At 37.5% G+C, this 26,077-nt stretch overlaps 1 protein-coding gene across 3 annotated transcripts in view; it reads left to right on the forward strand.

The window, feature by feature from the left end:
- PRTFDC1 (phosphoribosyl transferase domain containing 1) overlaps positions 1-25,401 on the forward strand; it is a 43,668-nt gene extending 18,267 nt beyond the window's left edge. For all 3 annotated transcript variants that reach the window (XM_071428800.1, XM_071428799.1, XM_071428801.1), the window contains exons 4-9: positions 4,848-4,913; positions 19,490-19,507; positions 20,925-21,007; positions 21,411-21,457; positions 23,433-23,509; positions 24,137-25,401. In XM_071428800.1, coding sequence (XP_071284901.1) covers positions 4,848-4,913; positions 19,490-19,507; positions 20,925-21,007; positions 21,411-21,457; positions 23,433-23,509; positions 24,137-24,184 — 339 coding nt within the window. In that variant the 3' untranslated portion in view covers positions 24,185-25,401. The remainder of the gene's footprint in view (positions 1-4,847; positions 4,914-19,489; positions 19,508-20,924; positions 21,008-21,410; positions 21,458-23,432; positions 23,510-24,136) is intronic.
- Positions 25,402-26,077: the final 676 nt, after the last annotated feature.

Raw genomic sequence — 26,077 nt, forward strand, 5'->3', positions numbered from 1 at the left:
AAAGCAGCTTTAAAGCTCTCAGAGCTGCTCAAAGCTGTCAGTGCTTCAGTGCACATGTACCTGTACATCCTTGCAGAAAGGGGGTGTTCTGGCAGTGGGTGTGTGCCAGTTTACTGCATTCCATTCCCACTTGGCTCAGCATTGTTGGATTGTTTGCAAGGTATTCAAGGTACCTCTTAAAAATAAATCAGCCACCTGGCACTTGACTATTTTGAATGTGGGTGTACCCCAAAGGTTGCCTTTGGTATACATTTGGTTCTGGGTAAAGGAAGGCAAACTTTCCAGTCTTTACTGGGAAGTGATTCACATCATTCCCACTCATTTGTACAAGTCTCCAGATTAACAGTACTCACTACTTGCCCTGTGAATTAGTTGTTCCTGCTTAAGCCTGGATAGTCCCTCTAGCTGCCTGCCATGAAAACTGACAGCTCATTTTCTACACCCTTGAGGTCTTTTGTTCTTAGCTGTTGTTCTTGAGAGAAGAAACCCAAAATTGTATTGATTCAGGTGGATGTTGTTTCTAAGTACAGCATTTTATATACTACACTCAACTTCTGCTGATTCACTGAGGATATTTCATAGCCATACTTCATATATCAGTTTGACTTTACCTATTAGTCAGAATAGGTTAACAGATCCTGTAAATGCCACACTCACACTTCCCCACCAATTTATTCATATTTCTCAGGAGGCAGGTTGCAAAGCAATCAAGTTACATACTAGGATCCAAGGGACAACTGAATGGTCTGTCATTGACTTCTTTTTGGTCAAAACCTTCCTGGAAACCCAAGTTGTAGGAGGTGGAATGATGCTGTGAAGTGAAAGAGCTGCCCTAATGGGAATTCCCAGGTTGGAGAATCTGCTGTATCACCCAAGGGGACAAAAACAACATAGAACAGGCCTGATGGTCACATTCTTTTTTTTTGAGTTTCCCTGATGAATTTTGGGAGAAAAAGGTAACCACATTTTCAAATAAATTCTGTATGAACTCTGCAGACTGTAGTAATTAGATGTGTGATAATGACCTTGTGTCCATATTTAATAATTTAGTTATGCATTTAAACTGTTTTGTTAAAGCTGCTTTTTTGCCATGATTAAAGAATCTTTGTTTCACTGAGCCCAGTATTAATGTATTCCAGATTCTTTTTCTTCAGAAGAGTAACAGATGTTCACAGTTTGGTGCAATTTTCGGATGAGCAATGCTGTTTATAATGAATTTTCCTGAGACCACCCAACTCATTTCACTTGTAACTTGAACTATGTCCAAGTGTTGATCTCAAGAGATGTAAAAGAGATGTAATAATTCTGTGCCCCACCCAGTTCAAAACACATGACTTAGTATAGATGGAATTTAAATATGTATACATCCAGTCTACATAGAAAGCTAAAGTTTTATCTTGTATGCCATGAAAAATGGTGGTGGAAATAACAGTCTTGCTTTAATTAATCAAGTATTCCTAGAATTAACTAAAATTATAAAACAAAGATGAACAAGTGAAAAACAACAACCCAGTAATTAAAACCAAAGAAACTGAGATTTAGTCTGGAAAATGCAGATTTATTAAGCACTGAAAAAACCCAGAAATATAGCTTGGGATGAGGTATGGGGATGTGACACAATGCATCACGTCTTGTCAGAAACAGCTGCAATAAATTTTGTGCTACATTAACCAAAATATAGTATGATTTAGAGCTGTCTCTATCCAAGCCAATATATTTCATGTCAAATATTTAAAAAATATTTGGGTTGATAGGGTTTAGGGATATTATAAAAAAGGAATTGAGGAACTTTGGGTGACAGAAAATGAAGCTTCAATTCATATTTCTGCATTTATAAGAAATCTCAGAGACTCAATTATATCAGTTGGAACAACTCACAAAGGAAGAAAGAAGGTCTGAATGACTTGAGACCATGAAAATAAAACAAACAGTTCTGAATTGCCATGAATTGGTACTGAATGAAACAGGTTTTTTTCTTTCCTGACATTCATTGTACCTTATATTTAACATTTAGTGCAGTGTTATTTTGAGATTATAAACTGAGAACTCAGAAAAAAAAATGCACTGAGAGGTTCCCATGGCAACCATAGTGTGCAAATTATCTATGTGAACATTATGATCAGGGTAATGTCACACCATGGTATTGAGCCTTGCTGTTAGGCAGGTATGTATTTTACAACATGAGTTAAGTGATAAATGTAGATAGTTATAAGTGGCATTAAAATCAATTATCTGACTTTATTTTTTTTTAACAAGAGAATTGCTCTCCAGTGTGATGCAAGGAATTTCTTTAATTTTTTTGAAAATACCTTGGCTGGAGGATTCTGAGCTGCATATACAAAAACCATATAGAAAATGATTGGTTTTAGGGACCATGAATAGCCAGCCTTATCCTTTGCCAGCTCTCATTCTCCAGTAGAACCCCAGGGTTTTCATAAATGTGTGCAGTTGTGTCCCAGCAGCCGATGTGTGAATGCAGAGCCTGACGGGATGCTGTGATCCCCCTGCTCTCAATGGCTTTTGTGTTTGCTTAGCTGCTTGCCAGCAATGAAGATGCTATTTCAGCATCTTCCTTTCAGCTGAAGCCAGAAATACCAAATGCAAAGGAAACAGTGCTGCTGTGAATACTGTGTAGAAAGAGAGGGTTTGGGGTTTTTTTTTGTGAAAAATAAATAAATTCATTAATCATTGCACCTCACTGTTATCTTTTTTCTCTTTCTCTACTAGCAGCTTAAGGGCAAACTGCCTCTTCAGTAATTCTTGTGTGCTGGTTGCTAATGAAATTCTACACTTTCTCATTTGGAAATGAAAAAATATTTTGTCAGTGCCTTGGTTACACATGCTGTGGTAGATATTAGAAACAATCTGCTTTTTATAGTCTTATAATAGTCTTGACTTGAATACATGCCTGACTTTTGAAGAGTGACCTGTCTTGCTTTACAACAAAAGACTTATGCTTTTAAGCCTGAGCTTAAAATCTTCTCAATCTCCACTTTTTACTTAGTTTTAAAATAATCTGAGAAAATCAGTTACTTGCTTTGTTGTTGTTTGGACTTTTTTCTGTTTTTCTTTACGAAAATAAAAGAAATATTGGAACTTATATTAGAAAATGTATGGGATGTAACCTTCATTGCTGCTCTAGCTCTGTTTCCTGGGAAACAGATCAGAGCAGCATGAAATTTATCTAAAGCTCCCAGATCCGGTGCAGGAAAAGTGAAGGCAGGTCTAAAAACTGTCTTTTAAAGCAATGACTGCTAAGGACCTCTTACAAAGCTGTGGTGTGAGAGTTTTGTGGAGAGTAGAGTCTGAGTGAAAGCCAGGGAGCCTTTTGGTGGCTCTGCAGAATGCAAACTTGGAGAAATTCTCATCTGGGCAATTTGACAACCTTTGCTTACACTTACTCAGGAAGGCTGATTTAACTTAGACAATCCATTCCCATGAGGGCCACAAATAGTTCCTGGGGTTGCCAGGTTGCTTGTAGTCAGGTATCTGCAAATGTGCTTGGAAGTCCCCAAACTTGTGCCCCCTGGGCTGTGAGCATGGACAGGTGTGGTTCCATCTGCACAGGGGGCAGCTCTGACCCTCTGAGTGCTGCCTCTGCCTGTCCTGATTTGGGAAGGGAAGAAGAACAGCTCTAAATCCTTTAGTCCAGTAGATCTTTACCCACATTTTAAATCCTGATGTGCCACTATTTACCTGTGGAAAAACATTTGTCTTCAGAGTGCTGGATTTAGGAAATAAAAGCAGAGAATCCAGTATTGTATATTTGTCAGTAGTTTGTAATGATGAAGCTTCCTGGTGTTACAAACAGTAAACAACAGTGTCACATTGTGCTACTGGAGCTGTTATTAAAATTGGACTAATGCTATCTTCCTATGGGTAGGAAGATTAGATTAGCACATGCATCAGTTTGGCAAAAAACCCACATTAACTATACTTATTTCTCCTCTTGCTTTTTCTGAAAAGTTCATATAGCCTGGCCATGACTGTGTATTTTTTAATTTGCCACCTTCTTTAAGGCCTCTTTTGTCTTGCCTTAAAAGTAGGGCTTCCATGTGTCTCCTTTTTGTGATCTTAATTTCGTGTTCTGCTGATAATAAATTGAAGCTAGAGCTGGTTGAGAATTTTCCATCAGAAGGAATTTCAACTAGAAATGTCTGTAAAACAAATTCGGTAAAAAAAGAATTCTTTAAAAAATAACTTTTTTAACAGGAAAATCAAAACATACTATTCTGTTGCATTTAGTTCAACCTGATTGGCCATATTTAAGTAATTGACCTCAAGGATTTTATCTTTGAGTCAGTTGAATAAACAAAGCTCTGGAAACCGTATGGCCCACTGAAAATATTTTTGATAGTAAGTGATAAATTTTGCAAAACTTTTTTCCCCTGAGGAAAATGAAGTGAATTCCTCCAAAAAGAGCTGACATGTAAGCACATTTAGCCTGTGTTTCCAAAAACTGTTCCAAACCGAGAATGTGCTTACAGGTGTTTGGTCAAGTGTTGAGATGCTCCTGTCCTCCCATTTTGAAAGGGATAAATATGTTACTCAACCCTTGTCATACTAAGAAATAGCAAGCAAGGGAACACTATTCTAAAAAGAAAGATGCAACTTTTTCTAGGCCAGTAAGCCCTAGAGTTTGATGTTGGCTTAGAAACAAGCAGGAGACGCAGGAAGCCACAGGAAGAAGTGAGAATGTGGTTTTCTTGTACACCAATACTAACAAGCATTAGAAAATATTCATAACTAAGACTGGTAATCAAGATTTTTTTTGAAAAAAGGTAACATTTATATTTTTATTTTGTACAGTTATAATCAATTTCAAATTTTTTAATTTCTTCTTTTAGAATGATCAGTCTATGCAAGATATGCAGATAATTGGAGGAGATGATCTTTCAAAGCTGACTGGCAAGGTTTGTTCATTTTATATTTAAGAAAGAGAATAAATTCACTAAAAATACTTGAGAAGAGCTATATAATTTTTGTCAGATACTAATACTGGAATCAAAGTTATTAATTCTTCTGTATTAAATTGCTGTGATCCCACTGTTTTCAGATTGCAGATGCCCAAAAAAGGTCAGAATGTAGCCTCTCCAACCTTGTGCAGGATTTCCCAGTGGTTATACATGTACCATCAGTGAGACTGTGGGCAAAATTTGTGCTGTAATGTTTCCCCTTAGCTTGTTTATGTCATGGAGCTTTGGGTTTTTTTGCCTTCAATGGGTGCATACAAGCAAACTGCACAGTGCATATCTCTGTTGAATTCAGCATATGAGTTTAATACCATTTTGCCTACTGCACAAAATTCAGTTGTGGAGCCTTTCACTCAGAGAATCAAATGGGATTTTTTATTTCAGCATCAGGCTGGCTATATGACTGAATCTGCACTAAGCCTGAGCCTTGTGATAAGGAGAGAGTGGTTTGAGGCAGTGAAAAGGCCATTTTCATCCAACCATGGTAATACAAAACAGTACTTTGAAGAAGAAGGAAGGCTGGTTTCATTAGGCAAATGGTCTGTGTGGCAAATGGTCAAAAAAATGGATTCTTTACTTAGGCATTAAGGCAACATAATATTTATTTTGTTATTTGTACTGTATGTGCAGTCACTGTCTTATTAGGTGGTTCTAGATAATATCAGTTTCTTCAAAGCACTCAAATGGAGCACTAGCAAACTCATTTGTTTTGTAGTACTATAGCACACAAGAAAAAGAAGAGGAAAACAACTTTAAATATTTCATTAATATTAAATAGGGTTTGATGCAACTAGAACTGAAATTTAAAAAATGCTGTTATACTCAGAATATTTTAGTGATATGTATATACTCAATTTACACTTCTAAATACTCCTGCTGGGTGTTGTTTCCTAATTACCACTAAAGCGTTAATCATATTCTGGGGAAATATTAATTAATTTGCTACTTTCTAATATTCAAACACTGGAGTTACCTGTTTTTCTGTGATGATTTTGCATATGTTTCTCTACCTCACAGGCAGAACTGGCAGTGCATCTTACTTAACATTTCTCTTTTTGAACATAGTTCAAACACTTTCTAAACTTCCAGACCCAGCTCTCCTTCCCCATCTTCCAATCCCAAACTTCCTTGACTAATGGTTGCAGATATTAATATTATTTCCAGATATGATATTTCCAGTTTCACTTAAATTCACTGGGAAAACATTATTTTTGCATGACTTTCATGTATTTATCTGTTCCCACATGTGTATGAGAGAGAAGGAAGATTTCACCCTATTAAGTCCCGCTCTTATCAAAAATTAAGGAAATTTTTTTCTTACAATGAAAATCCTGGTAATCTTTTTCTCAGTGGCATGGCTCTCCTGTTCCCAGGTATGGAATGGGACACAAAATTTGGCTGTTGGGAGGCTGAGAGATACTTGGGGAGAAGACTGAGCAGCAGCATAGTTTAAGGTAGCTGGGCAAGGAGGCTGGGGTCTTGGGTAGGTATGAGGCAGCTGCTTTGGGAATAAATTGCTGCTCAGGAGGGGAGCCCAGAGCTGGAAGCTGGGTGTGAAGGCTGAAGTGGGGCAGGAAGGGAGAGCTGGGACTGCCAGGGGAGCAGACACTCAAAGGGCCTGTTTGGTGTTTGTTTGTATGTGGAGCTGTCTGACACAGCTGATGTAGGAATAATGAAATAGCATTTTTGCCAGAACACGTGAGAACAGGGTTCCCTTGAGACTTATTTTACTGTTTGAAAAGCTGGAATGCAAAGCTTAGGCTCAAACGCTCATGCTTGCATGTCTAAAGTTGGATATGTGAAGGAGTGGCCTTATGTCCATAGATGCCAACTCCTCCATCTGTTGTTGACTTCAGCAGTTAGAGCAAGTATTCAGCACATTTTACTAATCAGCCATTTGTGGGCTGATTCAGAGCCTCCTACAGGCCATGTAAATCTTTTCCTTGAAGTGTTTTTAGTACCTCTCTTTAGCTGCTGCCTTTTAAAACTGCTGGTTCAGTAGGCATCCAATGTCACTGAGTGAATTAGTTGAAGACTTACTCAGAGAATTCAACTTCTTTGCTATCGAGCAAGCTGTTCCCACATGCTTGGAGTATTTAATAAGAAAAGATTGTAATGATATTGAAAAATTAATATACAGAGTTAAATCTCATTAACTTACTGATCATGGAAGGTGTTTCCTAAAGCACAGGTGTGGGCTTGGAATATGAGTTCCATAATGTTTCTGTAAAATTGAAAAGTATCAATAAAAGTAAATAATTTTGAAACTTACAGAGAAAAGATTCTGAGATTTTGATGTTGAATTGCCTTTCATTAAGTAATAATACCTGGAACCTCAGCTAGCCTATAATCTTTGTGAAGAACTAAGGCATGTTTGCTGCCTATTGGAAAAACAGATTACTGAGTGAACATGCTGGTATATAATAATGTTGGGGTTTTTTTTCTGAGAAAGCCTAAAGAAAGCAAAAAAAATTAAAAGCTAATTAGAAAGAGGCTGTTAAGGAGTAGTTCTTAGCTCTGTTAATAGCTCTTCAGAATAATATCTCCTCTATCCCTCTCTACAATATGCTTTTGTTTATAAAATTATTATAAGCCAAAATGTATAATGGCAAAAATGTATAATGATCCAAACCACAGAAAAGAGAAATATGAGAGTTGGCATACAGACCCAAACTGCCCAAATTGTTACCTGAAGAAAATCATCCCCCATTTGAAATTATTCTTCTGTGAAGAAGGTCACTTAGGCAAGAATGAAGCTTTCCATGGCACACATCATTAATTAAGGTACTTGAATAATGAAGCCTGATATAGCTTAACAGTCTGATGCTTTGTAAGCATTTCTATCCAGAAAAAAACATAATTTAATAGTCTCTCCTTTAATCATGTAAGTAGTGAACATAAAGTTTCTCAGTATCTGATTTCATAGTAAAGTAGTTAGTTTTCAAAGTTACTTTAAAGCTGAAATGCCCACTTGGGTAAAATTTATCATTAATGTTTGTAAAGGGGAAAACATTTTGAAAACAGGAGATAATAAATTACTGTTCAGAAGTCTGTTTCACAACAAGATGGCAATGAAAATGTATGGAGATTAGGTGAAAGAACAAATAATATAACCCTGCTTTGTATCAATACTGTGACCATACTGTATAATACTGTAAAAATTCCTAACATATTTTCAACTATTTGTGACATTTGAACAAAGTAAATTTTAAAGCATCTAGAAATTTCAGTAGGTTCAGCTGTACCAGAGTTGTGAGTAGCACTGCTATTTATCTCTTATACTTGTATGCATGTATATTTTGTCTGAGGAGCTTAGGAGCTGGTCTTGTAGTCCAAAATCTCTAATGACAGGAATAAGTCTGTATATCACTCCATATGTAAAACATGTCCTGTAACCTTTCAAAAAGCTCCTATACCACTTTGACTTGTCTCCTTGCAAATGAGACAAGTTAGATAAGATCATAAATTTAAAGTTTATATATTTTTGCAATTAAATACTTATTACAGTTGTATAATATATTTGATGTCAAACTTAGATCCATATATACACTGTCATATATAGAAATATGCTATTTCTATATAGCATAGAAAGTGAACAAAATAATCATTATTAGTTTTTAAGTTAATAAGAACTTCAAATTGAGACAGAATAGTTATACAGTTAGTACTATACAATTATGGAGCCAGTGAATTTAAAAAATTCTGTCAATTCTTATGTTCTGTATGATTTCCCCTTGTTCATATTAAGTACATGTTGTTGACAGGCAGTGGTTTTGTCATTTTCTGTGAAGTGTAGAAGGTCATAAATAGCCATCAAGAAAAAAAGGAAAATTAGTATTTGTGTTTTCCCTGAACTTGGCTGTGTTAGTTTGAGAACTCCATCCTCACTCTGATGGTCTCCTAAAATGACTGATCAGCTCATACAAAAAAGAACTTTCACTCTGAAGAAGATATCCTCCATGCAGCTCTTCTCAATTCCTTCTGGCAGGATTTGTGCTATAAAATCTCCAAACTTCTTTTATATGTCTTGCCTAAATCAATTTCTCCCCTGTCTACCATTTTCTTGCCCAGCTTGTCATTTGGGAGGATGTTCCAGGAACATAAGGCATTCTCACTTTCTTTTCTTATGCCTCTCATTTCATTCCTATTTTATTGAACCATTTTCTATGCATGTCATAGGCTCCAGTTTTGAGAGCTGTTTCTCTGTCATTCTCCTAAATATGTTAGCATGTCAGTATTTAATAAACCATGCATGTGGCAGCTGTCTAACACAATGTTTTATTCTCTAGATTAATATACATATTATTCTCACCATTCCAAGTTTGTTTCTCAGAATTCTGTTGGTTCTATACTTATTCTCTCCATTAGTATTCACTGTGTTGACTAATGTTGTGATTTCTTCCCCATATGCATTCCTTTCCAGAGTAATGCCCATAAATTTGCAGAAACAATAATGCCATTCTCTTTAGAACATTATGTACATGAGAGACAATTTATATGACAATAAAGGTATACAAAATTCACTATACACTTTGGCAATAGTCATGTCCCCCACTCACCTCAACATCTTACTTTATTCCTGTCAGACATGCAGCCTTGCCTTTTTCATCTTTTCAAAGGTTGATTTTATGTGTCTTGAAGCAGTGCACATCTTCAGCACCTCTGCTTAACTGCCAGATTTAGTCACTCCTGTTGTTCTGCCTTTTTTCTTAATTAGATTTGATACTGTCTATTCTTCTGACAGTTGCCATCCTTATCTGTTTTTTCTGAAGCAAAAGACACTATCTTTTCCTTTTCCAAAGTCAATCACCTTTCTTTGCACTTTTCTTTCTTAGATAATCTGTTCTACTCTTTATCATTATTTTCTTTTGATGTTGTTGTTTTGGAGAAAGGAAATAATAAAAAACTTTTACAGCCTTCCTATCCCATTTTTCACATGGGCTCTGCTCAGCCACTATCTGCTTGCTTCTACATCTTACCTGTTCATAATCCTATTTCACCTATGCCCAGAAAATCCTCATCCAATTCCAGATGACCAGAGGACTGTACTTCTTCATGCAAGTGAGAAAATGGAGACATGAGTCATTCCTGAATTACCTTTAGATTAATTATGGGAGTTTGTTCTATTTTTATGCACAATAGCCATGCTGTGAAGATGGCTGCAAGTGGAACAGGAGTGTGCACAGCATTTGACACAATGCTCTCTAAGAACAAAGCATCAGGTCCTCCATTATGTTCCCACTCTGTTAACTCTTAGAGATTTTGAACTTGTTTTGCACAATGTAAATAGCTGGAGTTTGTACACATGGACTCTTAACACATTAATCAGTTTGCTCCCATCAGCAGCTGCTACTGATGAAACCAAGTGTCCGAAAAAACCCCTTTTTGAGATGTCATATCTATCCTTCCAAGTATGCTGAAAGATGTGGATGAACCCTACAGAAAAGATGAAAATCAGACATATGTGACTTTTTCTAGAACTCTGTAGAAAGTTCCTAGCTAGATGTCTCATTTTACAGAAGTCTTTAATATTATTTTCTGACATTGTGATGAAGTGTTAATATCTGTGGATTTCATCCCTGTGTGCATAACATAAAATTATTTCACTTTTCACAGGAGTCCATTTAGCTACCTTTGAACATCTTCACTGAAACTTTATGCATTTTTATTTAATTTTTATTTGATGGTGATTCTTCAGTTCTATGGCACTGTCATAAAATGTCTTGTTTAACCACTGGTACCTGAGGTTCCATAAATACAATGCTAAGAAAGCAAGTACTGCATGTGTGATGAGTAAACTGATAATCCATTAAAAATTTAGTTTGAAGAATCACATTATCAATTTATGTCATTCTGATGACATGGAGTACATATGAAAAGGTGTCTTCAGAAAGAATCTAACTGAAAATGTAGACTACTGAATGGAAATTTATTTAAAAGGAATCAAAATACACTATATTGTTGCTTTTTATCCCCTTACTCTCATAAAACAAAATAAAAAAAAGAAGGAGAGATTGATAAAAAAGATTTTGTGGGGGGAAGGTAGTAGGCTGTGGGGTTGTTTTTTTTTTACAAATATGCTTTCACTTGTAGAACTGGACAAATAAATGAACTCACCTTTTCTTGACACTGTGTATTCATGCAAGCTTTGCAAGCTGGTATAACTAACAACATGTTACAAATACTCTCAAGTAGTTTAAGAATAGTTCTATCTAAGAAAGAGACAGGAAGGAACTCAGGATATCAGTGGGGACTTGAAGATAAAAGTATTTCCATCAGTCCAAATTATGTCAATCTTCCCACATTAAGGTTCATTTTTTTCCCTTTGTTTTTTTCCTTCCCAGGACAGTTAATTTGCCTGATCACAAACAGGGCTTTGTTTAGAGATTCCTTTATCTTAAGGCCCAAAAGCATCTTCTGGGTGATTAGAATGAAGGGTCCCAAATGATTATTTCTTCACTACAGTACCTACAGTGTATCTTTTAAACTACCAACAATTTTGATTTAGAGGCTTGATGGAGAAGCCTCCATATATCTGGCATGTTATACCAATAGTCAACTGTCATCACTGCTAAAATGGTGAACCTAATTTTCCTTTCTGAATGTGAGCATTTTTTTGTCTTTTACTGTGGCCTTTTTAAATACCTTTGCCTACTGGATTAAGCTGTTTGCCATTGTCAAATTTATATTGCCATATGGTTGCATATTTGCCTATCACACAGTCATTACTTAAGCTTCTTTTAGATAAACTAATCCATTGGAAGCCTGCTGTACAGTACTGGCATACTGTAGGATGTAAATGATACAAGGTTTGAAGGTGGAATTAACAACATGAAATTATTAGTAGGCAACTGATATAGTTGGAAGAAATGAAATTTCAAGCATGCAGATCCTTCTGTTGGTCTGAATAGAATCAGCAAACGTCAAGCTAAGTACAGATTGGTAGAAACTCTTAATTTTAACCTAATGTGGTAATCAGACAATTTGGGATAAGAGAAGCAATTGCCCTCCATAATCACCTGCCCTGTGACCAGAGGGGCAGATAAAAATGTTAAGAATTCCTCTGAGCTAAAATAAGAGAGGAAATTATCAGCTGTGGAACACTGATAAATGAGTTGAAGGGCAGCTGCAGTGGAGGATTATAATGTGCTGTAAAGCAGTATTTTATTCAGTCCATGATTTCGAGTGCATACAGCAGTTCTGAATTTTTGTTCCCAGGCTCAGCTGTTGAAGGTATTTTGTGGTCTCTCTCAGGCTGTGGGCTGAAAGGTCAAAGTTCTTTTGTGAAAAATGTTCCCCCACTGGGAAATGGGCTGTTAATTAAATAAAAGCTATTACTTCCTGCTACAAACCTTACTTCACTCTAAGGTATTTTTTTCAGTTCTCAAATAATTTTTGTTTTCTCAGTTTTAAGTTCTTCCTGTTCTTTTCTTTCTACTAAAGAAAAAAAAAATGTGTGTATGCTATTCTGCTGATTTTATGCTGAAACATTTAAGGAGAAAATACCCTCTTTATGTACCTACCTGATTTTCTTGCTATATATGTGAGGGCTGAGTTTGTCCTCTTAGCTGTAGTGCTGCATTAAATGCAGCTGTTTATTTGATTATTAAAGTATAGTTTTGGCTTTCAGGGAAATACTCCCCCTTTCTAAATGTGCAGCTTAGAATTTTTACCTTGTTAAAATGTCACATTTTGTATTAATTCAAAGACACAGTTTTCCTCAGTCTTACTCTGTGCTAACTTCAAAGTACTACTATTTCATAGCAATTTTCCTTTGAAAACAGTCTTCTGAATGGAACATAAAATCCAAGTCTAGAAAAAAAATTGTTATTCTTTTCCAGGAAGATGAAAAATAATTTCCATAGCAGTTACTACTGTCAGGCAGGAGGCAGACATGCTCTCATTACTCTGCTTGGTCTTGTTAGCTGACATTGTTCCATTTATTACTGACCTGTGGGAAGGTAAACAATAGAAATGTATTGACTCAGTGCTGGAGTAGTTTTCATCTTACTGCAAATCAGGATTTTTTTTAAATGTACTGTAAAAACAACATACTTTCCTTCACTGTATAAATGTGTGTGGCTTTTAAAAGCAGGAAATAACAGATTTTCAATTTTTGCATGTTTTCTGTTCATTATTTTAAAAAAATTAACATTCACAGAGAGTTCTCTTTAGCAAGAGAGACAGATTCACATGCTACCTGGGGACTAGAAATTATTTCTTCCTTATTTTACATAGTACTAGTATTGTCAAGAACCTCCTTTTTCCAGATGACCCAAGACATGCTGCTATGGGCCATTTTTACTAGTGTCTAGAAATGTATATGGAAATGCAAATTTTATTTTTGTGGAGATCCAGCTCACACCACAAATATTATTTCTGCTCAGTTCAAATGTTCATGTACAGAGTTGCAAGTTGTATGTGCCCTGATCTCTCAAAACTGGAGAATTTTAAACTCCACAGCACCCACTGCTCTTTAGTGTTTTTATAAAAGATCTGGACTCATAAATTGAATGTACATTAAGAAAATTTGCTAATGATGCTAAAATAGGAGAGGCTATGAACTCCCTCAGCGGTAGAGGGGCCTTACAGAGAAATCTGCATAAGCTGGAGAGCTGGGCAATCACCAGTTGTATGAAATTTAACAAGATTCTCCATCTGGGACAGGGTAATCCCTATTATATGTAAAGACTGGGCAATGAGAGGCTGGAGAGCAGCAGCATGAAAGGGACCTGGGGGTCCTGGTCCATGGCAAACTGAACCTGAGCCAGCAGTGCCCTGGCAGCCAGGAGGGCCAACCCTGTCCTGGGGGGCATCAGGGACAGCATGGCCAGCAGGGCAAGGGAGGGATTGTCCTGCTCTGCTCTGCTCTGCACTGCTCTGCACTGGGGCAGCCTCACCTGAAGTGCTGGGGTCTGCCACAATGCAGGAAGGACTCCTGACTATCAGAGTGTGTCCAGGACAACCAGGTTGGTGCAAGGGCTCAAGGGCAAGACTTCTGAGGAGTGGTGAGGTCACTTGTGTTGTCCAGCCTGGGGAAAAGAAGGCTGAAGGGTGCCCTCATCACAGCCTACAGCTTCCACAAGATGGGCAGTGCACACAGCTTTCTAGTGACCAGCAACAGGACAGGAGGAAATGGAATGAAGCCATATCAGGGGAAGTTCAGATTGGACTGTTGGAAAAGGTTCTTCACTGAACCTGTGTTCAAGTCAGTGGAACAGGCTCTCCAGGGAAGTGGTCAGGGCCTGAAGCCTGCCACGGTTACAGGAAGAACCTGGTCAATGTCATATGGTTTAGTTGTAGGTAGTCCTATAAAGAGCAGGGAGTTGGACTTGCCATTCCTTATGGCTGCCTTCCAGCTTGAGGTGTTCTTTGACTCTGTGTTACACCAGCCTACCTTCTGCCAGTTACCTGGTAAAAAGCTGTGTAAACACAGAATGAATCACATCCAAATCTATGAGCTCCCAGCCATCCCTCTGAGCTATCAGTAATGGCAGCTGATTCTTTTGCAATGTTGATTCTTTTCCAGTGACTCAATAGGAAGGTGTTTCATTCTCTGAAGCCAGCATCCCTTTTTATTTGGACTATGTATGAAATCTTTCCAGGACATATTTTAAAAAACTGACTGTATTCTGTCTCACTCTAAGATATATTAGCACCATTATTAGATTTCTGGATGTACTTCAGAGATTGTATTGGTGAACATGGTTCTGCTCAGAAATTAAGCCATCTTTAGCCTAGTCAACATGTCAGTAAATATTCCTATACCCTGTTCTCTGAGTTTCAAAAGTAGACAGAACCCAGAAGGCTGGATTACTTTTCTTTTCATGTGGTTTCCTTCTTTGTAATTGCTTCAAATATATCTGAGAGGACAAAACATTCTTGATCTATGTGGTATGGGAGCTACAAACACACATACTTGAGAAGGATCTTTTCTTCAGTGTTCTTTAGCATCCTGTTTGTCCAGCTATCAGTGACTACTGCAGCACCACAAGCTGATGAGTTTTACCAGTCCCCTGTGCACCAGCTCACATGGGGACTCACAGTGAAGCTGAATAAGGTCTTCATGTAACTGATCTTTCACAAGAGATGCTGGGCACAGCCAGCTGTGCCTTTAGGATGATGGTGACATCACTGACAATGTACTAATTTGTTGTATCCATTGCATTCTTCTTTCATCCTCTGCTATCCATCTGATCAAGGATAAGCTAATCTATTTCAACCAGTTTTAGTTGGACATCACCACTATCTAGTCTGGGACACTGTATATCAAAACATTTCTTGGCAGTTTGCTCTTCTACTCTGCTATTCCATCCCTTTTCTGAAATCTTCTATCTGTAGACTGCTCCAACAGTAGAAAGGCAGGGGACAGGCAGCAACACAGTCAGTTTCCCAGCACAGTATTTTGCAGGAGAGAGTTTGTGTACCAGAGGATGGCAAACCACTCTGAATGCCTTCAGTCGTAAGCAGAGTTAATGACTGAAAAGTAGGGAGACTTTAGGCACAGTAACCCTGCATAATGATAACAGAGATTAAAGTATCACTCTGAACAGTTAGGATGCCTGCTTACTTATAGTTACAAAATGTTTTCATATCTAAATATTTTATAGTGGCTTTTCCACTGCAGAGGCCTTACCTACATGATTTCCCTGTAGTACAGAAAATCCTCATCTGTGTTTTGGAAATAATGAGAATGGGCATAATACAAAACAGCAACTGTGTTTTCTGGCCTAGACATCTTATAGGAACTTCCCCAGTGTATATGATTTGCAACAGTTGGACTCCTTGACTCTATGGATGAGAGACAAAGTCCACCAAAATCCTTCCTTGTCAAGTTAGTCAATAAACATGAGATCTTACACATCAGCTGAAGTCATGTGCAGGTGACTATCACTCCTATAGCCAGACAAACCTTTCAGGCATGTCTGGATCCACGTTAATCCTCTTTCCTTCATATGAGTCATTTGTGATAAGGAGACATAGACAAAATTAAATTTCTATTAGATGTGTAACTGGTTGGAAAGCTGTTCTCCAGAAACAGTTAATTATGCTTCACTGTCAGACGAGATGCATTAAAGCATGCTCTCCAGGGACTATACAAAACTTAATTCATGATTGAAAAGATGAAATTAGCATTTAATGGTACTCATACTACCTGGAAAATACTACAAGATATTATGATCTTAAGAAATTATTTTAAGAATTTGGTTCAAAGAATGACATGTAACAACAATAAAGACGAATACCAACTTCTGTGTTTATACAGAAATAATCTTTTGCATAAATGCAAGTGAGGGAGGACTGACTCAGCAGCAGTCCTGGAGACAAAAGATGGATCACAAGCTGCACATGAGACATCAGTATATTTTTATAAAGGATGTAAGTGTTGTACTGGGATACATAGAAAGGAGGATTACTTATAAAGCATACAAAGTGATTCTTTTATTCCTCTTGACACTGGAAAAGACTCTGGTTTGGAACACCACAACTGGAGAAGGATTCTGACCAACTGGACCAATTCCAGAAGAGAACAAAAGAGTGATCAGAAAGCTAGGAAATATAACTTGTGAGAAAACATTAAATAAATAGAGGCTGTTTAATCTGAAGAAGAGAGGAAGTATGTCTTTCAAATATAGAAGAGAAAAGAGAAGAAAAAAAGCTTTTTCCATGTTCTGTTCAAAATAAGTTCAGGCCAAATATCAACAGAAGTTTTCTTATTATATTTTTGCTCTTAGATAATGAGGTATTGAGACATATTCCCTGGGGAGATTCTGAAGTACTCATCATGTTCTAGAAGAGGTAAATCATATATCTGTGAAGGATAGTTTAAAATTTCTGCTGTAGCCCAACAGAAGATGATCTTTCATGGTCTCTTCAGACATTTTCTATTATGTCTATGATTATTTTTTCTCACAAGTTAAATAGTAAGGACTGTGTAAGGACATACTCCTTATTGTTTAACCCAAATTCCATGACCAAGGAGGCTGCTGTCCCCTCATTCTGTCCAACTTCGTGATTTCCCCATGTGAGCAAGTAAAAGAATCCCTTAATCTTGACAGAACAGCTGAAGCAACTGTGGTAGCAAAGAAATTTATTTGTCTGTGTATGAAATGTCCCAGGACTTTGCTTTTCTCAGTCTGTCACAGTGCACTAAGTGATGCAAAATAGATGCTGATGGCCATGACCTGTGTCCTTGGGGCCTTACTCACACCTGTGGGCACAGGAACACCAGCTCAGCCCTGGGCTCTTAGTCCATGACTGATCTGTGCTCTATGGGTACCAACCTTCAGCTCAGCTGCAGCCAAACCTGTACATTACTGCAAGCATTGGCCCAGACCCTGACTCACAGACTGACTTTGTTTAACCTGTCTCAAGCCTATGGACCTGCCTTGAGATCCATGGGCTGTGTTTGATCATGGTTACTCTCACTGGGTCTGGTACTAAAGGGTTAATTTCCATTTTTAGTTCTGGGGAGATTCTTTCTTTGTCAACTCTTTTGCTCTCTCCCTATATTATATATATATGTGTGTATGTGTGTGTATAAACAAATCAATATTTACATATATCATCAGCTGCACAGGTTCCTTGGGGTGGTTAAGCCATTACTCCTGCACATTACCTTCAGGTGTCCAGTGACTGAATCAAGTAATTTCCTTATGCCCCAGACCCAGGTGTCCTGAGCTAGTCCTCAGAAGTGTTTTTCCCACTTATGACTTCATACAGGAAGCCAGATGAGATCCAAATTGGTTTTGAATCCAAATGGTTTCCTCCAAAAACTATGTTCCTACACACCTGTCATAAGCTTCTCCTGAACATGGTTTTGGCTCTTCATCCCATCTAGACAACTGATATACTTCCATTCTTTCTTGAAGGGAGAAGTTTCTAGAGGCAGGCTATCTTCAGACTTTTGTTGTTAAGAGGCCTTTAACTTTTTGCCTTCACAGGACTAGCTTGAGATCCAAACTTGTTTGTGTCAGCAGCTGAGAGGTTGAAAGTCAGGAGTGCCAAGCAGGATAACCACCAGTGAAACCTGTTATGAAAACACCAAAAAGGAGCCTCCCTCCAAGATTAATATACATTCCACCAGAGCTCAGTTTAAATTAGTGGCTTTCTTGAGTGGTATCTCCATTGCTGACATTTGCTCAACTGCTGCCAGGAGTTCCTTCCACACCTTTACCAAGTGTTTTGCCATTTAAAAGCATCCAGGTACAATACAGTGTGTGGTAACATGTTTCTGCAGTGCTTAATGCATGAAGTATGCCATGTTTCCCTACCAAGCACTGTGAGTGTTAGGAATAGCTGCAGTATGAATATAAATATGGATAATCTATATTAATAATTTCTGGTTTGAGTATTTAAAGCTATTTATGTATTGGTTAATGAAGCTGTTAAAAGTGTGCTGGTTGTGAGCATGCTGCTTTCACACACTCCTTGTCTGTGTGTCTGTCTCTCTTACTCTCAGCCTTGGGTTTTTGTTATGGAAAAGGAAGTTAAACAGTCTCCTTTTTATGTATGTAGCAAAGCCAACCAGCCTGAGAGAAAGGAAGTGGAATGTAAGCTAGGCTGGTGGATACTGCATGGATATGAAACTATGTGGTCTCAAGGTTTTGCAGGACACACAGCGTGCACATCCATGTCAGGTGTATACACTGATAGATAGATAAAGGTATTTGTGAAATAACTTTCCTCTTGTGACTGCAGGTTTCACTTCAGAAAGTAGATCTTAATGCAAGACTGTAAGAGTCCATCCTTTTGATCATGCATATGATCATGCCTACTAATAAATAGATTTTTATTTATTCTAATAAGGACATTGCATCTTAATATTGCTTTTAGTAGAAGAACTGAAGTCTCCTTAGACACTGTACTTCCTGGAACAGTGATGAACCATTTCAGCAAAAAGATTCAGCCTGTGTGATGATACTGTCATAAAGCTTGACATCACTGCTCTTGGCTGGGCCACCCCCCTTCTCTTCAAATAATACTGATTTCAGCAGCAGTATCTGAAGAGAAAGAGGGTGCTTTGCAGTATGAGAGTGGGTGTTACAACTTGGCCTCTAATCCTTTACTGTGAAGTTGCTTGGGTGTGGGTGGAGGGAGGAAGAGCATTTATTTCAGAGAAAGAATATTATTGTTGTATTCTCATACTAACATTGGAAATAGTATTTTAGTGAACTTTAGGGTACACTGCAGTACACAGCTAGAGACGCTGGAATGAAGTAAAGCTCATCCTATTTGGATTTCTTCCATCTAATTTTATTTTCCAAAGCTACATCCGTTCTTGGACAAAGAGGATAATCTAGACAGAGCTGAATTAAGTTGTGGTCCCTGACTGCAGGGCTAGCTCTTATGGCTGGCTCTTTTTCAGGGCATAGAAATGAAACAGGAAACTCCTAGTGTCCTACTGTGTTGTACATATGTACATGGACCTATCTTCATTTCCCTTTTTTAAACATTTATTTCTTTTACTATGTGAATATTATGTAATTGTATTCCTTTTTGTTTGTTTCTTCCAGAATGTTCTAATTGTGGAGGTAAGCTGGGTGTTTATGTCATATTGTACTTAGATAAAGTCACACAGCCAACTTATGATGGGCTGTTCAGTTTCTAAATCCTGTCAGTGTTTACACTTCTCTCGCTGGGAGGTGGTGAAGAGGGAAAGGGGTTGATTTGCTTAATGGATTCTCAGTCTTTTTGCAATTGCATGACAGATCAAACTACATTGCTGTCACTCTAACTGGTGCTCTACCTCATGATACCCAGGAGTCTTTGTTTCTGCCTTATTTGATTTGTTCTTTCTGTGGTTTCATCAACTCCTGTTCTTCAAGTTGTTCTGTTCCTTGGAGGACAGTGAATCAACTGCAGTGATGCCCTGCATTTCTCAGGTGCATGACTTTGAAATAGTGGCCCTGCATATGCTTTACAGCCCCAGGGCTGTTCACAGTCAGGTTGGGAGTGTCAGTCCTTCCCTCAAGGCCCCCAGCTCCTGCATCCAGCTCTCCACCCAGCAGTGTCCCTGGGGCACAGCCCATCACAGAGCTGTTGCTGATGTAAGTCAGCAGTGTTCAGTTGTAGAGGGAAAGAACATGTCACCTCACTGCTGCTACAAATTCTCATATAATTAAGATAGGTGATTCTCTTTGAAAATGTTGAATAAGCAACTGGGACAGCTAGAGAGCACATTAGGATCTGCCTGGCATTTCAGCACCAGTTTGCTTGTGTGGGAAGTAAGCTGGACAGTGTGTAATGAACTGTATGTATACTGTTGAAATTTCTTTTCTTAGCAAAGGATGGAAAAAAAGACATCAGCCACAGAGATGGCTGGTTACTGGAATAGCTGCTAAGAACTCCAATTTACTCATTCCATCTGCTTTAGCAGAAATTAAAAATGTCCAAGCAAACTGGATATTAAACAGCTGGAGGGCAGAGACAAGGTGTTGCTAATCTACACCAAAGTTCAGATCAACAGCTGCTCTCCATGGTCAGTTTTCTAGCCAGATACCTATTGATCTCATTGAGATGATATTGGATATGGCAGCTCTGGAGAAATCCCATTTGTACTGTGCTAATACAACAAATAGGGCAGATTTAGCCCCAACATGGAGACATGGTGACATACTGTGATCTCAAGCATAGCGTGCAAAGTCTACTCCCTGCATCCTTGCAGTGCCCAGTAGAGTCAGCTCCAGTCCCAAGTTACATCCCAAGTACTTGCAACACAGCTGTTTTCAAAAGGAAGTGGACAGTCCTTGAACTGATAATTTTATGAATAGAAAGTGCTTGCTTCAAACAGTGTAAGCTCAATTATAGCTGTTTTTGGATGTGGTTTATAATGCACTGGAAAAATAAATCATTTCTACAAAATAAGAATGTGAAACTTCTCATTGTCCAGATTTCCTCCTTTCATCTTTCCTTTGTGTTTTACTTACTTTATTTTTCTTGTTTTATAAGGATATTGTTGGAACTGGAAGGACCATGAAGGTTCTGCTTAACAATATAGAAAAATACAAGCCGAAAATGATTAAAGTAGCAAGGTGAGTAAAACAATCACAAAATTTAGTAATTAATTAGTCTAGTCCAGCATATTTTCCAGAGTAGATTCCCATTCAGACATCCTGCTTTAATTTGATGCTGCAGTATGAAGGAGAGCTGTGCAGAGGAGCTGCCTGGGTCACTGAGGGGAGGGTGAAGGAAAGAAGGGAAATACTTTTGTATTGTTCTGCTTGGCAATGATCCTCCAGCCATTTCAAAACTGGCACTGATGGACCAGGGAGGGGAATACACCCAGCTCTTCCCTGTAGTCAGGATGTTGTCAGGAAGAGAACTAGAACAAGAACAGGGACTCACATGGCTCAGATTTTTGATAACGAGAATAGTTTTATGTTATTCAGTTACATATCTAGATTTAAATGGGGTTTATTTTATTTTTAATTACAGTTTGTTGGTGAAAAGAACATCTCGGCCTGATGGGTACAGACCAGATTGTAAGTGTTCTGAAAATCTCTACTTGACAGTAGAAGTTACCACTACTCTGTCACTTGCCTTTCATCACATTCTATGGACTGCTAGAAGCATTGTAAAATACCAATTGTCAGTGGGTCTATGGGATGCAATGGCAGGATTTTATAATTGCCATTTGGAAAGCCTACCCGACTTAGGTCTTCTGCAGAATATAAACTTTACTGGGAAATTTTGAAATGGTTTAATTTTATCTATGGAAGGTGAGTGTTTTATCTTCTGTCTCTGACAAATAATATCGAAGAGAATATCCATTTCTTCTTTTTCCTTCCTCATTGCATCTCTCTGGAGGATCTGCAGGATTCCGTCTGAGCATGAAAGGTGTTTTATTGGGACTAAGTATTAGCAAGTTTTACATTTTTTTATTCAGAAAAGCACTTCTATTTTTTAGAAGTATTATTGTTCAAAGGGAAAACACTGATATTATAATTAAATCCCACCCCCTAAAAAGCAGAAGATAAATTGGGCTTTTTAAACTTTCTCCTGCTGCTCAGTTTGCACCACACCAGCACCACTTCTCTCTAAATTACTGGTCTTTATACTGTGTTATGATGAAGCTGTAAATGGAGCTATAACAAGCAATTGTCATTTTAGACTTATTTAGAATAAATGATGTAATAACAGGTATGTGGCTAAATATGAAAAGAATAGATCCATCTAGAAGAGATCCACCAGTATTTGCTACTGAAGAAGTCTCTGGTCAGCTGAGCTGGGGAGGAGGGTAGAAGGAGAGTAGGCAGGTGAGTACCAGGAGGCAGCATGAAGAGTTTTGATTTGGGATGTGGGAGAGATGGAAAATCTAAGAAGCAAAAGTTACTTAAATGTTGGGCATGGCTGTGAGGTTTTAGCCCTGTTATCTGAACTATGGTCCAAACATTTTGTTGTACAACTTTTTACACAGTGGAGTGGTATTTTTTAACATTTAGAATTTAACCCAGTAAATTAAGGCATATATTTGACTGGATTCATTAATGTTAAACATATAAAAGAGGCAATAAAATTACTTCATGAAGGGTAGCTCTATATTTTTATGTATTAACTTTTGAATGAAACAAATTTTATCCTTGTTCATTCATAGTGTGATGAATTTTATAAAATATCAGAGATCTCTTTTGTAAATCACTGACAGTGGTGTAGCATTTCCTCACTCACCTAAATTTACAATTCCAAAGTGCACATAACCTCCAGTCTTAAACAACTGAATAAATTCCTTACTTGAATACCTGGAGAATTTTTTATGTGGATCTAGTTTTGTGTCTGTAAGATTGGGTTTTCCTTCAGTTATTTAGAGAACAATTTGGAATGAGTCTAATTTGTTTTATGTTGTGCTGATATTGCACAGACCTTCACAATGAAAAAGATGCATGTCTGTGCTTGGCTTCAGGTATGTGAGTTGTATAACTGAGGTGCACTGCATGCATTTACTTTGTTAAGCATGTGCTTGAATCTTCATAAGGTTGGGGCTTTATTTTAAAAGCATTTGACATGTTTTGGTAGCATAAAATATGAGATGGATTTTGCTATTCTTAGCAGAAAATATATAGATCTCTGAAAGTTACTTCTGATTTAATATTCCACATTTTTCTATTATTACTGTGATATGGGACAGTAATCTTCACACATAGATACCAGTGGAGCTTCCAAATGCAAGCAGAATGTTCCAGCTCTGATTTTGGCTTCCTTCCTCAATGTGCCAGTGATAATTTTATACAAAATTATCCTCTCCTCTTCTCTGACTGTTCACATCCCTTTCACAAGTACTCTATGGCTGGGAACTGGTTATGGGGCTACTGCTGACCATGATGTCTCAATCAAAAGTAACATAGCCCCAACTGACTACATATAAGTAGAGTTTGGTTGTTGAGACCCACACATTAATTTAAGGGCTTATAACTGCTACTGATCTTATATTGATGGTGTTTGTTATTTGTCTCACTACAGATTACGGCTTTGAAATTCCAGATTTATTTGTGGTAGGTTATGCCTTAGACTACAATGAGCACTTCAGAGATTTAAACGTAAGTTTCTTATAAAAATAGTTTTAAAAGTCACTGATCTACATTTTCCATATTTATTCTCATAAATATCCCACAATTTTTCTCCTCCTGGGGGCCCTGTGGAGGTGAGTCTTTGACGTGGTTGGGATTTGGGATCCTTTCAATGAGTGCAAAACTCCCTGCAAAACCTCAAATAATCCAAAGGAGTTCTTGCTCAGCACTGTGAACAGTTCCCTCCCCCTAAGAGTTCCCTAAATTTCCATCTTCTGTGAACATGGGGCTTTTCAGGTCGACCACTGCCAGTATGTGCAGAGACAGCAGCAAAAGTGAAACACAGGCACAGGTCAGACGGGTTGTCTGAATAATGTGTTGCCTGTCCCTTTTCTCAGAGAAGTGAGGATGGAAAAAAGTTGCAAATCTTTCATTTGCTTCTTGTGGCACTCCTAGGGGAGCATCTCAAAGCTGGGAATTCCAAGTGGGAAAACTTGCTGTAGCTAGAAAGTGAAATCAGAATTCATTTCCAGTTGTCTGGAAAGGAAAGAGTAATCCTAAGATCACCAGGTTAGCCAAGCCAAGTATTTGTGAACAATTATTAATAATTAACAATGTACTCAACCATACTTTTGCAATATGTTCTGTTTTTTTCAGCACATATGTGTTATCAATGATCATGGCAAAGCAAAATACAGAGTCTGAAGCAGTAACATCCACACCTGAATATTTCAGTGAAGCAGAAATTTGACTACACTCCCTCAAGCATCTCCCAGAAAAGCAATTCAACTGGCTTGTGTGTCTTTCAACTCAGTATAATAAGGGCTTTACTCTAGAGATGCTGATGAATATTTACAGAAGTGAGAGGTCTTATCTAAAATGTGAAGCATAGGACTTTTACAGTTACTACCTTTATTAAATATTAAAATTACCACCTAAGATGCCTTTTGACTAATAACTTGTCTGCCTCAGGTCTCATTGTGAACACATCTTTTCTTTGCTCAGTTCTTCATTCCACCTATTGCAATTCATGTACTTCACTGTGTTGCACAAAATAGTTCAAAAGTGCCATACTGTACATGAGGATTATTTTACAAGATTTTATTGACTTCATCATGCAAAATTAAAAGCATTATTTTGACTTAATTCCACAATTCAAAAGTTTCAGTGGAAGTTTTGTGTTGTTTTGCAGTTTATTACCCACTCTTCAAAACAAAATTTTAGCTCTCAGAATGTGCTGAATTAGAGTGCAGGTCAAAATGAACCTTTGCAGGACACTGCTGATCCAAAATAGGAATTTATCATGGTTCTGGTGTGTCATGTAGCCATAGATCTGACCTGTTTAATGTGCTGAATTTTAATCAAGACAAACCAATGCCAGGCAGGTTTGAATTTCTGCATGGTATACCTTTCTTCTCTAGGATACAAAGTATAAAAATTAACAGTGTTCTCCTGAGATTATAGTCTTAACTAAACCTCATTAAACACAAAAGTTTAATGTTAGTCAGACAATTATTCAGTTATGATTTGATTTTTGTAACGTGTCTAAGTAAGTAGAGACTTTTTGTAACCATCTGTCATCTTTGAGAATACAGGTCTGACAATGCTGAAGAAGGCTTGTATAGAAAAAAAAGAAAAAAATATATAGGACAACACAGCAAACCAGTTAATGCATGAGTGTTGCAGACTGTAGACTCCTTCCTTTATAGATCATGTTTGAAGAAATTTGTGAGTTTTATGTACTGTATTAGCTGTGAAAAATTTAATTCTGTATTAAATATAAGTCCTCTTTACAACTTCCCGAGGGAAACCAATGCAAAGTAAGTAGCTGTGTATCAGTAGCTTTGCTCTGAACTGTGAGAGGCAAATTGTTACTAGCTGCAGATTCCTATAAACTAATAAAGAAACCTTAGCAATACTTATTACATTGCACAGTTGTTTGTTTTCCTGCTTCAGCATATTTTGCAGATCCCATAAAAACTTTTAAAAAATATGCATTTACCTGGTAATCCAAACATACCATAGGTATGTATTCTGTAGCTGATAAGCTATTGTTATTTGGATAAAATCCATGCATGATGTTATGGGAATGAAAAAGATCAAAGAATTATGGTGATTGCTAGAGAAATGCCTTAGCTCATTTCTACTCCTTTAACTTGTATTTTAAAAGAGTTCTGTTGAAAAGCTTTCCCTCAGAGTAAATTTTTTCTGTTTTAGAGAATAATGCATACCCTTACAGACCCTGGAAGAAGCTGCTGAAGAATTTAATCCCTTTTTGTTTGATGAGAGTAGAAAAGTTTTTCTTAATGCTTCTGACTGCTATTGGTAGTAATGACACATTGCACAGACTGACATGCTTAGACTTAGGCTTAGTCCAAGACATACATTAGGTTATTTTTTTTCCCCTCTCTTCTTGAAAAATTACAGTCCAATTCACCTTGCTACAATTATCAGCTTTCAGCAACAGCAATAAAATTTAGTGAGAGGGTTAGTGTAAAATTAGTGTGAAAATATGAATAACTGTAGATATATATAATTCAGACAGTGTTAAAAATCTTTAATTGGAAGACTCTGATTATTAAAATCTACATACTAAAA

The sequence above is a fragment of the Agelaius tricolor genome, unplaced genomic scaffold, assembly GCF_023055355.1.
Source record: "Agelaius tricolor isolate 1412-34295 unplaced genomic scaffold, bAgeTri1.0.p SCAF_6, whole genome shotgun sequence".
Lineage (NCBI taxonomy): Eukaryota > Metazoa > Chordata > Aves > Passeriformes > Icteridae > Agelaius > Agelaius tricolor.